The sequence below is a fragment of the Aegilops tauschii genome, chromosome 3 (genome assembly GCF_002575655.3).
Source record: "Aegilops tauschii subsp. strangulata cultivar AL8/78 chromosome 3, Aet v6.0, whole genome shotgun sequence".
Classification (NCBI taxonomy): Eukaryota; Viridiplantae; Streptophyta; class Magnoliopsida; order Poales; family Poaceae; genus Aegilops; species Aegilops tauschii.
Window position 1 is genome coordinate 106731529 of NC_053037.3, and position 14982 is coordinate 106746510.

General features: G+C 51.1%; 1 protein-coding gene across 1 annotated transcript; it reads right to left on the reverse strand.

Moving 5' to 3' along the window:
* Nucleotides 1–813: 813 nt before the first annotated feature.
* LOC109739382 (VQ motif-containing protein 4) lies at nt 814–2029 on the reverse strand. The gene has a single exon (XM_020298474.4). It carries the CDS (start codon nt 1799–1801, stop codon nt 1169–1171), a length of 633 nt encoding a protein of 210 aa, XP_020154063.1. The 5' UTR covers nt 1802–2029; the 3' UTR covers nt 814–1168.
* Between the last annotated feature and the right edge of the window lie 12953 nt (nt 2030–14982).

A 14982-nucleotide genomic window follows, 5' to 3' on the forward strand; every position in this document is an offset into this window, starting at 1 on the left:
GAGTGGTCAGGGAAGTGAACTGAGGCCGAGGCCAAACCAAAGTGGGTCACTCTCCCTCCAAAAAATTTGCCCCCTTTCTCCTCCCTCCAGGAAAATTCCCCCTCTCTCCAAAAGCTGGCAACTTTCCCCCAAATTCAGTTTTCTAATAATGCCGCAATGCAAATGGTGGAGCTCACCACGACCGGGATTATTATTGTTTTCTTTGGTGCCTTTTGATCAGTCTCATATTCCCACTCCCACATATCACCACCAGTAGCAGTAGCAGCTCCCCAGGATGATTGATTATTATAAAAAGAACAAGATGCAGACAGAGATGGCTAGCATTTTTTTGTTTCGATTTCAATGCAGATCAATGTGTTCCGAGATTTTAACAGGATTTTTAGCAAGATTTTGTTGGAAAGAGGGGACAATTATTGAAGGGGGTTCAGAAAAGTGCCCTGCTTTGAGCTGCCACTTCCTTGAAACAAGGCTGAAGTGAGACAGGGGGCCCTCTGCTCAGATCGAGTTTCTTCTTCTTAACTGATCCTGATCAGCGAGTGTGTGACAAAATGATGACACAGAATAATAACTTACTATAATGCCCTAGAGGAGATAAAAATGCAGCCTCTGGGCATACCAGTACTTTGAATTTGCACCAACTCTTATACGGAGTACTGGAGTGGCCTACTGGAGTAGTAGCCGTCATCTAGAAATCAGCCTGTCCTCAGTAAGTAGTAAGGCTCAGTTCAAGTTCAGGTTTTGAATATTTTACCAGCCTTGCAAGATGTCAACTTGGGCATCCACTTGCCTCCCATGAATCCCAATTCCAACAGCTTTAATGTACAAGATTTGCAATACCAAACTAGTAATATGACAAGACAAGCTCACGAAGCAAGAAGAGGAAAATGCCAAGCTAAATCTACCACTACTGCCAGTATGAAACTACTAATAGCCAATGGTAAAGAGACAAAGAACACTCAGACTGGTGGAGTGATCAATTAATCCCTCTTATGAGCCAAATCGCTGTTACAGACACTAAGATTACAACACAGGGGCATACACGGATCCTCCCAGGGAGAGAAGAGGAGCAAATAATCCACAGATCGAATCGACCTCGCACTCCAGGAGCCTAGCATTTAGCAGCGACCAACCGGGTGAGCAGAGCATACCAAGGAGGAGCGAGCGAGGCTCACTGCCGGGTGGGCGACTGCAAGGGGAAGAGCGGGAGCAGCCTGGGCGGCGGCGTCAGGTCGCCGCGGCCGCTGGCATTGCCGCGCGGGGACGGGTGGAGGTAGAACCCCTTCTCGGCGATGGCGCGGTCTTCGGCCGCGGCGGCCTCCCGCGACCCCGGCAGCGGCGGGAGCGGCGTCACGGGGCTCCCCAGCGCCAGCGACGGGAAGTCCAGCATGCTCGGCGACAGCACCTCCAGCCCGCGCGGCGAGAACCCCCGCGGGGAGAACCCGCTGCAGCCACCGGAGCCGCCGGCGGCGAAGGCGGCGGGGAGGAGCGGGCAGAGCATCTTCAGGCTCTTCATGCTGCCCCGCCGCTCGTAGAGCTTGAAGGCCGGCTTCTTGGGCCCGGTCGGCGTGGGCGCCGGCTTAGCCGCCGGCGCGCCCGCCGCGCCCCCCGCCGCCGCCGCGGCCGCGGTCTCCGGGGTGCCGGTGAGGATCTGCACGACCTGCTTGAAAGAGGTGGTGTCGGCCTGCACGAAGGTGGTCGGGAAAGGGTTGGACGGGTCGGCGGCCGCATGCGGCAGCTGCATCTGCACCGACGACGGCGACGGCGGCGGCGGCGCGGGGCGCTCCTGGGTGGTTGCCTCCATGGTAAAAAGGGCAGAAAAAAACCGTCGCCTTCGCCTCCGTGACTGTGAGGGAGTCCAGCGCAGCAAGGCAGAGGGAGGGAGAGCGTGGGTTTTATGGGCTTTCGGGGGGCGTGGAATTTCCTGGCTTCGGGATCTGGATTTCCACCCGCGCCCTCCCCTCGGGCGGAATATGTTGGCAATTGTGTGTGCGCGGCGCGCGACCTGGCTACCGCAGCATGGCTGTATCTGTATCTGCCTGTGGGCTGTGGCTACTCTACCACTTGTAGATCTGACCTCACTCCTGCTACTGCTACCAGTACACCACTCCTACTCCGTTTCCAGCACATCATTTATTTTTTTGAGTTGGACGACTGAGTTGTATGCGTTTTTGAATTTTGATTTGATGCCGGCCCGTCCTTCCGAAAACACACGTAAAAATAACAATTCTAGAAAGAAGATTTCTTATTATTTCATCTGAGCGCCCCCGCAAAAAAAAACTTCATCGAGCGCCCTCACCATAAAAAAAGTACTTCGCCACCTGCGAAGTTAGAATTACGTATATAAGAGTTTTCTAGCAACTTTTCGTACCAAACGACATGGCGTGTATACATGGATGGACGGTACGCAGACTCCTTGAAGAAAGCACGATGTCTTTTGCGTAAGAAAACGACATAAACATATGGACGGCCTACAATAGGAGTAGCCCTTCAAGCCATGCTACGTGGCAGAAGTTCGAAAGGGAATCATTTTGCTCCAGGCATGCAAACCTTGTGCCAATGACGCTATCGCAACGAGTGAGTACAATTTATTGTCCGTGTTTTCATCGCAAAAATAAGAACATGTCTAGCATGTATGCCTTGCGGGAGTGTTATGTGCTCGACGCGTGTCATCTTCCGAGGAAACCCTGCACATGTCTCACTTTGCTCATTTTGGGGTTTTCTGCTTTAGTTTCGCCCGTTTTTGGCTCTTTCGGTTTCTAGGGCTTTTACTAGAAGTCTAGAATGATATCAACTCAAGTAATTTGCAATAAGGTAAGATATCACACAACATTACCACCACTGGCTATGTTGAGTCCCAACACATTCCGGATGCATCAAAATTTTCACATTGAAACAAAGCAAAGTCGTGTCTAGTATTCAAGACAATGCCATGAGGCAAACTACCTAATCACCCGATGAATTGTTTCTCTAGGGCTTTCTAGAGAGGGGCGGCTAGGAGGCAGCTTTTCCCCTCGAGACGTCGATGCTACGAGATCCCATGGCCTCTATCGGCCGTTGTGGCCACGGGAGGATGGGGAGCATGCATCTGAGTGTGGGTCCATGTTGCATGGGGTTTTTGAGTTCTTCATCCTTTGTGAAAATGGGCCAGATTCCTCGAGCAAAGCACAATGTCTTGTTGTGTAAGAAAAATATATAATTATATGTATGATTTACAATAGGAGGCACCCTTGGAGCCACGTTACGTGGCAGAAGTTTGAAAGGGGGTCAATTTGCTTGAGTCATGCAATGCTTGTGCCCATGATATTATAGTAGCAAGTGAATACAATTTATTGTATGTGTTATCATACGGAAAAGAAGCACATATCTAGCAGTGATGCATGGTGAAAACGCTACATGCTCGACATGTCTCATCCTCCAAGGAAACCATGTGCGTGTATAAATTTGCTCATTCTCGGGTTTTATGCTTCAGTTTCACTCGCTTTCGACCCTTGCGGTTTTAAGGGCTTTTGCTAGGACATCTGAAGTGCATCAAGGTAACATATGGTGTAGCATATGCTACCACCAACTATGTTGATTCACAACACTGAAAGACCGTGGATGTCGCCTAGAGGGGGGGGGGTGAATAGGCGCTTTAAAATAATTACGGTTAAGGCTTGAACAAATGCGGAATAACCCTAGCGGTTAATTTGTCAAGCACAAAACCTACAACAACTAGGCTCACCTATGTGCACCAACAACTTATGCTAAGCAAGAAAAACTACTTAGGTGATAGCAAGATATATGACAAGAAACAATATGGCTATCACAAAGTAAAGTGCATAAGTAAAGGGCTCGGGTAAGAGATAACCGAGGCACGCGGAGACGACGATGTATCCCGAAGTTCACACCCTTGCGGATGCTAATCTCCGTTTGGAGCGGTGTGGAGGCACAATGCTCCCCAAGAAGCCACTAGGGCCACTGTAATCTCCTCACGCCCTCGCACAATGCAAGATGCCGTGATTCCACTAAGGGACCCATGAGGGCGGTCACCGAACCCGTACAAATGGCAACCCTTGGGGGCGGTCACCGAACCCGTACACTTTGGCAACCCTTGGGGACGGTCATCGGAACCCGTCAAATTGCTCGGGGCGATCTCCACAACCTAATTGGAGACCCCGACGCTTGCCCGGAGCTTTACACCACAATGACTGAGCTCCGAACACCACCAACCGTCTAGGGCGCCCAAGCACCCAAGAGGAACAAGCTCAAGGGTACCAAGCACCCAAGAGTAATAAGCTTCTCAACTTGTAACTTCCACGTATCACCGTGGAGAACTCAAACCGATGCGCCAAATGCAATGGCAATGGCACACGGAGTGCCCAAGTCCTTCTCTCTCAAATCCCACCGAAGCAACTAATGCTAGGGAGGAAAATGAGAGGAAGAACAAGAAGGAGAACACCAAGAACTCCAAGATCTAGATCCAAGGGGTTCCCCTCACATAGAGGAGAAAGTGATTGATGGAAATGTGGATCTAGATCTCCTCTCTCTATTCCCTCAAAAAATAGCAAGAATCCATGGAGGGATTGAGAGTTAGCAAGCTCGAAGAAGGTCAACAATGGGGGAAGAACACGAGCTCAAAGGATAAGGTTCATTGGGGAAGAAGACCCCCTTTTATAGGTGGGGAAAAATCCAACCGTTATGGTCACAGCCCGCACCGAGCGGTACTACCGCTAGGGCGGTAGTAGCCCTTTGAAACACAACAGCGAGAAGGCAAAAAAGCCAGAAGAACCGTCGGAGCGGTAGTACCGCTTGACCTCACGGTACTACCGCTAGGGGTAGCGGTACTACTGCTTGCGAGCGGTACTAAAAAAATTACATCCGTGCCTACCACCGCTGGACTTGTGACGAGTTTTTGGTCCCGAGCGGAAGTAGCCACGGAAGTAGCCGCGGTAGTACTGCTCCAAGCGGTAGTACCGCTCCCAAGAGCGGTAGTAAAAAATTACATCCGCTCCTGTCCGCGGTAGTACCGCTGCAGCCTTTTCAGAACACCAAAACTGACACAACTTGTGCAAACGGACTCCGAATTCGACGAAACCAAGTTTGTTGGAAAGCTAGCGACAAGGGCTAACACAATCTTGATAGAAATACCAATAAGAAGCAAATGAGAAAATTACCAAAAGAAAATGGTGAGAAACCTTCCTCGGATAAGACCGGTAAAACCTCCAACATCGAAAACATCATAGAAGACGCATGCAAACTCCGTTTTCGATGAACTCAAGCTTGTCATCAAGATGACCATAAGCTCTAAGACTCACAAAGAGAACCAAACAAGAACCAAGAAACATGATGCAAGGATGCAATGGTTTGAGATCTCAACGAACGATACGATCAAGCTACTCACTTGAGAGCCCCCCTTGATAGTACGGCTATCGATCCTATAACCCGGTCTCCCAACTACCACCATGAGACCGGTAAAATAGAAAACCTATCAAGGGCAAACCTTTGCCTTGCACATGGTCCACTTGAGCTAGATGATGACGATCTTGACTCCCTCAAGTTGGACCACCTTTCTTGATTGCGTTGGCTCGATGAAGACTAGATGATTACTCCCCCATAGTCCACTATGGGTGAGCCACTCTTCGGCACATCTTCACAAGTCCATTGTCACCACAATGGATGGCAAGCTTCAAGCACTTGATCTCTTCGTGATGCTCCACTTGAACTTGCACACGGCAATCTTGATGACGATCACCACTTGATGTCATCCTCTCCATGGTTGAGTGATATCTTCCTCTTGACGCAAGCCCATGAACACGTACCTAACCCCGCATAGAACTCTCACATAGACCATGGGTTAGTACACAAAGCACAATGGACAATGCTTACCATACCATGGGATCGCTTGATCCCTCTCGGTACATCTTCTACGCTTTGTGAGTTGATCAACTTGATTCACTCTTGACTTAGTCTTGATCAACCTAGAATCTTTCCAACTCTCTTCATTTGGATGATGTCTTGAAGGTAAACATGAATGATCACACAATCTTCTTCTTCAAGACATGCTTGCAATAAGCTCAACTCTCACATGACCAATCTTTGGATAATTCCTTAATAGCACCTTGGTCAACACAAACTCTCCTTGAAACCAACACATGTACTCCAAGAAAAGCCTATGGACAAAACCTTCAAATATAACTCAAGGCAACCATTAGTCCATAGAGATTGTCGTCAATTACCAAAACCAAACATGGGGGCACCACATGTTCTTTCACTTCAGTGTTGTTACATTCATACAAATGATGAGTGTACATCTATAGGTGGAAGCATGGATTCGCTTGAAACGTAATACGACATGTGTACGATATCTGGTCCAAAGCACAATCCCCTGGCCTCCGCTGGCCATTGTAGCGGCGGGAGGTTGGGGGAACCCTGGATCTAGGTATTCCATTCTGTTTCTCGAAGGGTTTTGGAGTTCTTTGTCCTCGGTGAACTCGGTGTAGCAACGGTGATGGTTCCTCAACTTTCCCCTTGTCAATGTCCATCCTTGGAGTGGCATCGATGAGTCTGAGAATTGTGTCTATCGTTGGACACTCGGCTTGGTGTGATTAATGTTGTCTCATGGCAGTGGCCTCCTGTGGAGGGGATGTTATTGCAACATGTTCTTGTCCTTCAATTCCATCTCCACTAGATGAAGCTCAGTTAGATAAGACTCTATCGTGGAACTTGTGAGGTTTGTGCGTCTATCCAGAGTTGGGATTTTTTTTCTAGACCACCTCGGTGTCATCTTCTCCGGGACAAAGATCTATCCAATTTGAGGTCACCGACGTCTTTCTTCTACATCAGCGACTTCCCGACACTACTTCTACAAGCTCTTTGGTTTCAACAAGGTTGCACCGGCGAGACAAGGACCGAGAGGCGGCAACGAGCTTTGCTCATGCCACACTGCCATTGGATGTGAAAAAAAGGTGATTCCTTCATAGACTTGCGTCTAATTTCTTATTCATGTAAGGAAGTTCTTGTAAGAATTGTTTTAGTTTAACATATGGCCTACAACCTTTTGCAAAAAATATCATGCCACAATAAATACAATATTTGGAATCAATTTAATAGTTATTGTATTCTGTTTGGAATACAAGTGGTTGCCTTGGCGAAAAAATGTTGTTGCACCCCTCTCAAAGTTGATGCGTCAGGGGCGCACGCCATTCCGGTGTCATTTTTTCTCGTAGTGTTGACCTTTGTGCATGCTTCTTCTATTCTAGTGAATAAGGTGCACACACATTCTAAGAATCAAGTTTGACCATCAATTTAATCAACAGAATGTGTTTTATGTTCAACAAGAGTTATACCGTTGAAACTTACCATTGGTATAATCTGTAACTCATACTATCACTCACATATTCTTTGTTTGATATGATGGTCAAAGTTAAATCTCAAAATTCTCACGTTTTATTCACTAGAACGGAGTGAGTACGTGCTAATTAGTGATTCCGAAGTAAATAAATAAATAAAGAAAGAATAGAATAGAATAGAATAGAATAGAATAGATGTCCATATTTCCACCCAAGGAAATAATATAGCAGTCCGTGCGAGTGTCGTGTCATTATCGTGGCCGTCGACTAAGTCGACCGATGAGATATTTATTCGCAGGGACCCTGTCCAGGTAGAGCAGAGGTTTCAGAGTGATCGGTTGCATTGCATTGACCGGCCGGAAGGCATTTGCTAGATCGATCGACATCATGGATTCTGGTTCCACAATGCTTGTCTCGTTGGTTCAAAGGTTGGACCTGACCTGACAGCTTTGCTGCATGGAGGAGTCGATGGCGCCATCTCTCCTACTCACCATAATGACTGCTATTTCAATCAAGGGTAACAATGGCTCCATCTGCGGGTCAAAAAAGAAAAACAATGGCTCCATCTGACCATCAAATTTCTGAACATTTCTCGAAAGTGCTATTTTAAGCCCGAGCTCGTGTGAGCTCGGATGAACAGTAAAATCAAAAAGATTAAAAATAAATAAATAAAATTATGATTTTTTGTTTGAAACATTGACAAATGTTTTCATAGCTTACAAAATTTCGCCATGAAATGACATTCGTGAAAAATATGGCAAAAAAGATGGTCCAAAATGCGTTTGAAAATAACATTTTGGAACATTGATTTTGTATTTTTTGTCACGATTTCCTCGAATGTCATATGGTGATAAAATTTTGCAAGCAAGCAAACATTTTGTCATGTTTCACAAAAAAAAATCAGAATCATTTGATTTTTTTCAGTGTATTTTATTTTATTGTTCACCCGAGCTCACATGAGGTCGGGATTAGAACAACCGCGTCCAACATTTCTTTCCTTTTGTTCTCCTTTTTGAATCCTGAACATTTCTTTCATGGTTGTGCGTGACGGTATCACGGGCATGTATTAGCATAAGTAAATTACTTTATTACTAGGAAATCTTTATATTCTGAAGACGGATCTGTCCAAAGAACTGAATAAAACCTCCTCATAAAATAATAAACTAAATAAAACCTCATATATGTAGCAGGATAATTGATGTAAAAAGTAATGCACATCAACTCCGAAGCCAATTCAGAAATCCACGTTGATTTTCCAGGGTGTCCCGTGAATCTTTTGGTAAAAAAAAACAGATTTCATTCTACTAAATTCACATTGAAATACATAAAAAATGGCATTTTCTTTTCCCTCTAGTGCCCATAGATTCGCCTCCCATGTGCCTGCCACTCTGGCAGCTGATGATAGAAAAACGAATCTCAGTGCCTCATGTCCGGCTAGTAGATAGGTTTGGGTTTTAGTACTCGCAGGGACGGTGTCCGGACAGATGGCGGCACTTTATCTTCAGGTCGGTCTTTCGGGCTCTCATTTTCCATGAGTTTGTGTGTCAGGACGGATTCGACGGAGCTCAGGTGTACACTCTTGTCAGTTCCTCGAGACGGTAAGGTTAGGGTTTTTCGTCGTGCATACACAATGATGGAATTTGTCGTCAGAAGATTCTTCAGGCCGGCTCAATGTTCAATGTTCCAGAAACCTCGATTTCCTTTTTCTAATCATGTTTGAGGTGCATTCTACTTCGGGTGAACATTTAAGATCCGTTCCTTTTAAGAAGAAAAAACAAAATGCATAAGCAGTAGCCAAGGCCGGAGACGTGCAGATTAGGAAGTTTTTTGTATTTTTTTTCTGTGGAAAAGCATATTGGGAAGGTCGACCGGTCAGCTCGGCGTGGCTATATTTGCGAGTACGTCTCGCCGTTGCATTTAGTGGCCGTTTGGCGTGCGTGCTCGTTTCCGGGTGGCTCCTGCCCGGAATGGGTCGACATAGATTCGTCGTCGACTCTGGTTCGCGACGGATGGATCCGATGCATGGCCATGGATAGGAGCAGAGCGCCATTAAAAACCGGAATTATTTGGAGGATGGCACTGGCAGGGTGGCAGGGCCATTGACTCGGAGGAGACCTCTCTCTCGTGAGTGTTCCTTGTATTCGTACCCCAAGATGAGATGCCAAGGTACGAGTACAATTATGGTAGGGGTGAGTGATGAGATGCCTCTGCTCCCAGCGTCAAGATATTGCTGTGCACACCCTGCCGAAGTAACAGATACTCCTACTATAGTCCTTTTTTTCTTTCGGGGTAGTCGTATACTGCTACCGTACAGTGGCGAATGAACTGGGTAGGCTTTAATAGGCTTGAGCCTGCCCTCTAGCAATGCAAAATAGAAATTAGTAGTTAATAGTACATGTTTCTAGCAGTATTATGGCAAATTCTAGCCTTCCTTGAACAAAAGAATTGAGACTTAATGGTTTTTTCTTCACACCTTTAACTTTGAGCCTGCCCTTGATTTTCCTCCAAGATTCGCCGGTAGGGGTATGTATCGTATAGTCGTACAGCAATCGACGAGATACTCCGGAGGCGTATCACGTGGATTTTAAATAAAGCGAGATTTCTTTCGTTGGTTTCTTATCTCGCGGAAGAAATCCTTGATTTGCAGAAACTAGAAATTCAGTTTATGTTGAGTAGATCTGGTTGTCTTGGCCGGAGCCCGAAGGCCGATGATAAACCGCAGCACCACCAGTGACACAAATGCACACTCGACAAAGAATGTTATTTTTCTGTTTGCTAAATACTCCCTGTGTCCTAATATAAGATTGTTTTTGACACTACAATAGTGTCAAAACGCTTTTATATTATGGGACGGAGGAAGTATGACCATGCGAGGGGTTTTCATGTCTAAGTTCTTCTTTTGTTGGTATTTTCTATGTCTACGTTCACACCTTGAACCATTTTATGTCTCATTCTAGAAAAAAAAAGTGGAGGGGGGGGGGGGGTAATTTGATGTCTTGTGTTTTTTTAATACAGTACAATCGCGGATGCTCACGCGTCAGAAAAAAGAATCGCCCCACGTCATCCCTCAGCAGGGCGGCCGCCATTCCTTCCCGTCAGCGGCCGCCATTCCTTCCCATCAGCGGCCCTCCCTGCTCCGCTCCTCCTCCTCGCCGTCATCGGTAGCCGCTGCCGGGCAAAGCCCACACATGGTGGCGGCTATGGGGCAACTCTGCCGGTCTCCTCTCCGTGGTGGTTGCTGGCACACCGACGACAATGGATGTCAGAGATAGGGCTCGAGGGCCGCGGCCCCTTATCGAGGCGATGGTGGCTGCGGCAACCACTTAGGAGGCGTCGTGGCTGGGCTTGCAGCCTACACGCGGTGAGCCATAGCGGCAGTGGTGGGGCTGGGAGTCGCCGGATCCAGCCAGGAGTGGCTGGTCCCCGTCTCCTGCCATGATTGGCGTCTCAACAAGTCCGGGCCTACGCGGTTGCGGGTGGCATGATACGCCATCGCTGACCTTTGTCTGCAGGTCTGGATCGAGAGGAGGGCGGCGTGGGGGCTATTGGCTTTGGCCTAATAATGGTGGTTTTGACCTAGCGCTCTTTTTCCGTCAAGTCGTCTTTCCGCCGGATGTCGACCTCTTGGATCTGGCCGCTGACGAGTTCTGGTCTTCCCACCGGTGATCTATGCGGATTAGCGTATGTTGCACTGGATATCTATATTGAAAAGGCTCTGGTCGCGCGCGCTCGTATTATCAGCCAGCACAACCTCAAGAGGGCGCAATGTGAAGCTTCGATTTGTTATCGGTGTCATGAGACATGTCTAAGTCAAGATTTCCAAGGCATTGATAGATATTGGGAAAGTCATCGCGGCTACCATTGGAGGTTTTGAACCTTTGGTAGAAGGGTGTATTGGATGCGATGAAGACTGTGTGGCAGGTGTTTGGTGATGTGCAACAGCGGCCTCGGCAAGCGGGGGCGGCAGCAGTGGAGGAGTGCATTTTTTGTGGCGCTCCTCGGGTACTGAGTCTTGATTCCAGGATGAAAAATTAAGGGCCTGCCCTTTATTTGTTGTACCTGGCATGAACTTGTTGAAAGCATTGTTTTTGGGTGAACTCGGACTTTCTCCATGGTGAATATCCGAGATCTTTGATTGAGCAATGACAATGCTTATGTATTATTTTCTTCTTGGAGGCGTTGCTTTTGAAAATCTCTTTTGTAATCCGGGTGTTGTCTTCGATGGTGGTCAGAGTGCTATTGATGCCAGTGATTGATTACCGTGGTGGTGTCCATTTTCTTCTGTTCCTTTTATTTTCTTTTTTGGTTATGTGTATCTTTGATGCCTTTGGACTTAGTATATAGGCCAGGTGTAATTGATATCTTCACCATATTAATATATCCCTTTTGTCAAAAAGACAAAAAATTAAAACCAAATAAGTTTGCACGATGGCACACTGCACTTACCTTTGGGCAAAAACCACTGTACCTTTTCATGTGGAGTAGAGGAACGTACTCTCCGGCAGCGCATCTCGGCGAAGCCCGTGGTACCCGGGGACCGTGGCCATAGCGAAATGTGCAGGCAGATGTGATAGGAATGGGACAATAAAAAGCACGTACTTTTCAACGTGCGCCAGTGTGTGATTTGACTTTCGCAGCGCGCTGTTGCATCCTCCTCCTCCCCTCACAGTGAGCACCGGTTTCCGGGCTACACCCCACTACCCTGCCCTGCCCCTCCCTGCCGGCCGGCCGGCACGCGCCGCAGATTTTCTAATTTTCTTTTGTTTCTTTCGCCGTCAGAACCCAATCGAGTTCAGGTTCAGGGTTCAGATGTCATGGACTTTTCCGGCTTCCTTGTGGGCTTTGCTCGCTGAAGCAACGAGGCCTTCGCAGGCTGCTGATATGGCAGTAGAGGGGAGATTAGCGAGATGGTCAGGATCCTTCAGAGAAAAACATAAACTCGGGGTAATATATGGTAACGAGCTAGCTCCGCGCCTCGCGCCGACGGCCACTCCGGCCCCGGCGCCCACCCTCCCCTCTCCGCGCCGGAGGCCACTCCGGCCCCGGCGCCCACCCTCCGCCCCTCCGGCGCCTCCTCCCCCCCGGTGAGCCCCCATGGCCTCCAGGGTCTCCCTCTCGGCGGCGTCGTCGGACTCTGCTTCTCCCTCCCCCCTCCGGCCCAGCGGCCGCCGATGCGTTCCATCGTCGTCGTTCCCGACGTGCTGGGCACGGCTTTCAGGCCCATCGTCCAGGGAGGCGCACCCCGCCTGACGAGTCCTCCGGTGTCTGGATCTGGGTGGCAATCTCACCAAGGCCGTGTCTTGGCTGGCGCCCCCCGCCTGCCGAGCCCTCCAGGCTCTGCTGGCGACCCGCGCCGCCCTCCGATGCGCCGCTCTCCACCTGGGCGGGGGCCTGCCGTCCTGCCCTCCGCCAGGCCGCCGCCGAGGTCGCGCATCCCGCCGGCCTTGTACGGTTGCTGCTATAACTGTGGGGACACGCGGCACATCTCCGTCGACTGCCCCAATCCGACCAGGTGCCTGAGGTGCGGTGGGAATGGACACATCGCGCGCGGGTGCGTGCGCCCACGCAGTTCCTCCCCGATCGACCAGCGCCGCCCGCCTCCCGCTCTGCGCCCGAGTCCGGTCGGCCCCCATCCGCCACCACCGTCGGCTGCGGCCGCGTCTCGCCCTGCCACCGTTCTGCCGCCCCCGCCGCCCGGACCACCGCCTGCCGGTGCCGTCCGCTTGGGGCGTTCGTGGGCGCAAGTGGCGGCTTCGGCGCCTGATCAGGCTGCGTCCGGCCAGTGCTCGGTGGGGAGTGTCGCGGGGCCAAGCTTCTCGGCGCCGTTCGACCCGGCCGCCTCGCCGCGCCGGGACATGGACCAGGTGGTGGACTGCTGCTTCATGCGGCGTGGAGAAGACGTGGACGTCCTTGAAGCTGAGCTTACAAGGGCGGTCGTGGTCACCGTGGCGGAGCCTAGGCCACCGGTGGATCTGGCGGACGCGGCTCGTGCCCTACATGTGCAGTTCGACCTCGGCCCTGCTGACATGTCGATTCGACCATTCTATCCCCAGGACTTCCTCGTCCTCTGCAAGTCTAAGGCCATTAGGGATTTGTTGGTGGCTAGAGGACATGCCGGCGCGCCACGCTTCGATCTCTCGCTGCGTCCCTGGCTCAGGCAGGAGCGGGCGACGGCCATCGTCATGCCGTTCCTCGTGCAATTGCGGCTCGTGGGTGTCCCGGCCAATGCCTGGACTTTGCGCACTGCCGAGTTTGTCCTGAGAGACCTGGGCATGGTGGTTAAGGTGTCCGGCTCTACGGCCAGGCGCGATGACATGGCCGGCTTCCGCGTCTGGTTGCGGACCGACGACCCGGCGCGCATCCCGCCGCGCCGCATCCTGGTGCTGGAAGAGCCAAGGCGTCGAGATACAGGAGTGGATGCAATTTGGTACCCCGTGGATATCGTACAAGAAGAACCCCCCGTGCAGGTCTCCAAGGGATCGCTATCGCAGCCGCCACCGCCGCCACCACCGGCGGACGACGATGACGAAGACATGCAGGACCTGGACCGGTTTCGAGAGGTTGATCTGGGTGGAGCTGGAAGGCTGGGCGGGACTGGCGGCCAGCGGAGTCAGGCTGGGGCCATCCAGGGCTCGGCGGCTGTGTTCCCGGCTCGGCCGCCGCCGGCGACACGGGCTGCCTCCGGTGGCGTTCAAATGGATGCCCACGGGCCCCTCGCGCGCGAAGACCCGGGTCCCAGCTGCGTCGCTGTCATCGCGGCAGGAGTGGAGCCCAGCGTTTGGGTGGATGGTGGATCGGTCGATGGACCGGCCGCGGGAGGAAACGTGGGGAGTTGTGCGCAGGGCAGCCAGCTGGCCTCGGAGCAAAGTGCAGCTTTTCCAGGAGGGATCCCGACATCGGCTGCATCGTCTTGCGCGTCCCGACAGCCGTCCAGACAGCAGCGGCGTCCTGCGGTTTCGGGATTGGCGTCCCCCCGCTCGGTCGCCCAGCCGCGGCACACTTTTGACCAGGGGGAGGACCGGTCCGCTGCAGATGCGGTGATCGCTAGTGGGACCAGGGGGACCGACAGGATCCGTTTTGGCGATTGGTTGGTGCCGATTCTGGACGAGACTAGAACTCCCGCGCATGTGGATGAGGATCAGGGTGGGACCGAGATCTCTTCGACCCCGGCGCTAACGAACGAGGACGGTGGTGGAACCAAGGAAGGTGGGGACCGAGTCAGTGGGGCCGCTGCATGGGATTCCCCCAGCCCGCCAACCACACCGCTCGCCTCGGCTCGGTGGACCCCGGTGGCCATGCAAATGAACGGTGACGTTTACGTAGATGCAGGGGCTCACATGCAATCACAAGAATGGGTCTGTGTGAGCCTCTCGCCTGGTTCCCCGCATGACACCCCGCCCCAATTGGACCCTGCGACCCAGCAGGATCAGGCGGAGGAAAGGAATGAACCCCAGGCCACGCATCTCGACCTGCTCTGTGCAAGCATCCGGCGCTCTCTCTCCCCTGTCCTTCCTCAGCCAGAGAGCAGGGCACCACCACCAACAAAGCGAAGGCCACGACAGAGAAGGGCGATTCCTAGCATCACACCTCGCAGAAGCGCACGCCTAGCAAGGGGGCCAGCCAGGGGATCCAAGGCTTCCAAGCAGCAACAAGT

Coding starts and splice junctions, on each gene's coding strand:
- LOC109739382 (XM_020298474.4), bottom strand. CDS start 1,801: ATGGAGGCAACCACCCAGGAGCGCCCCGCGCCGCCGCCGCCGTCGCCG.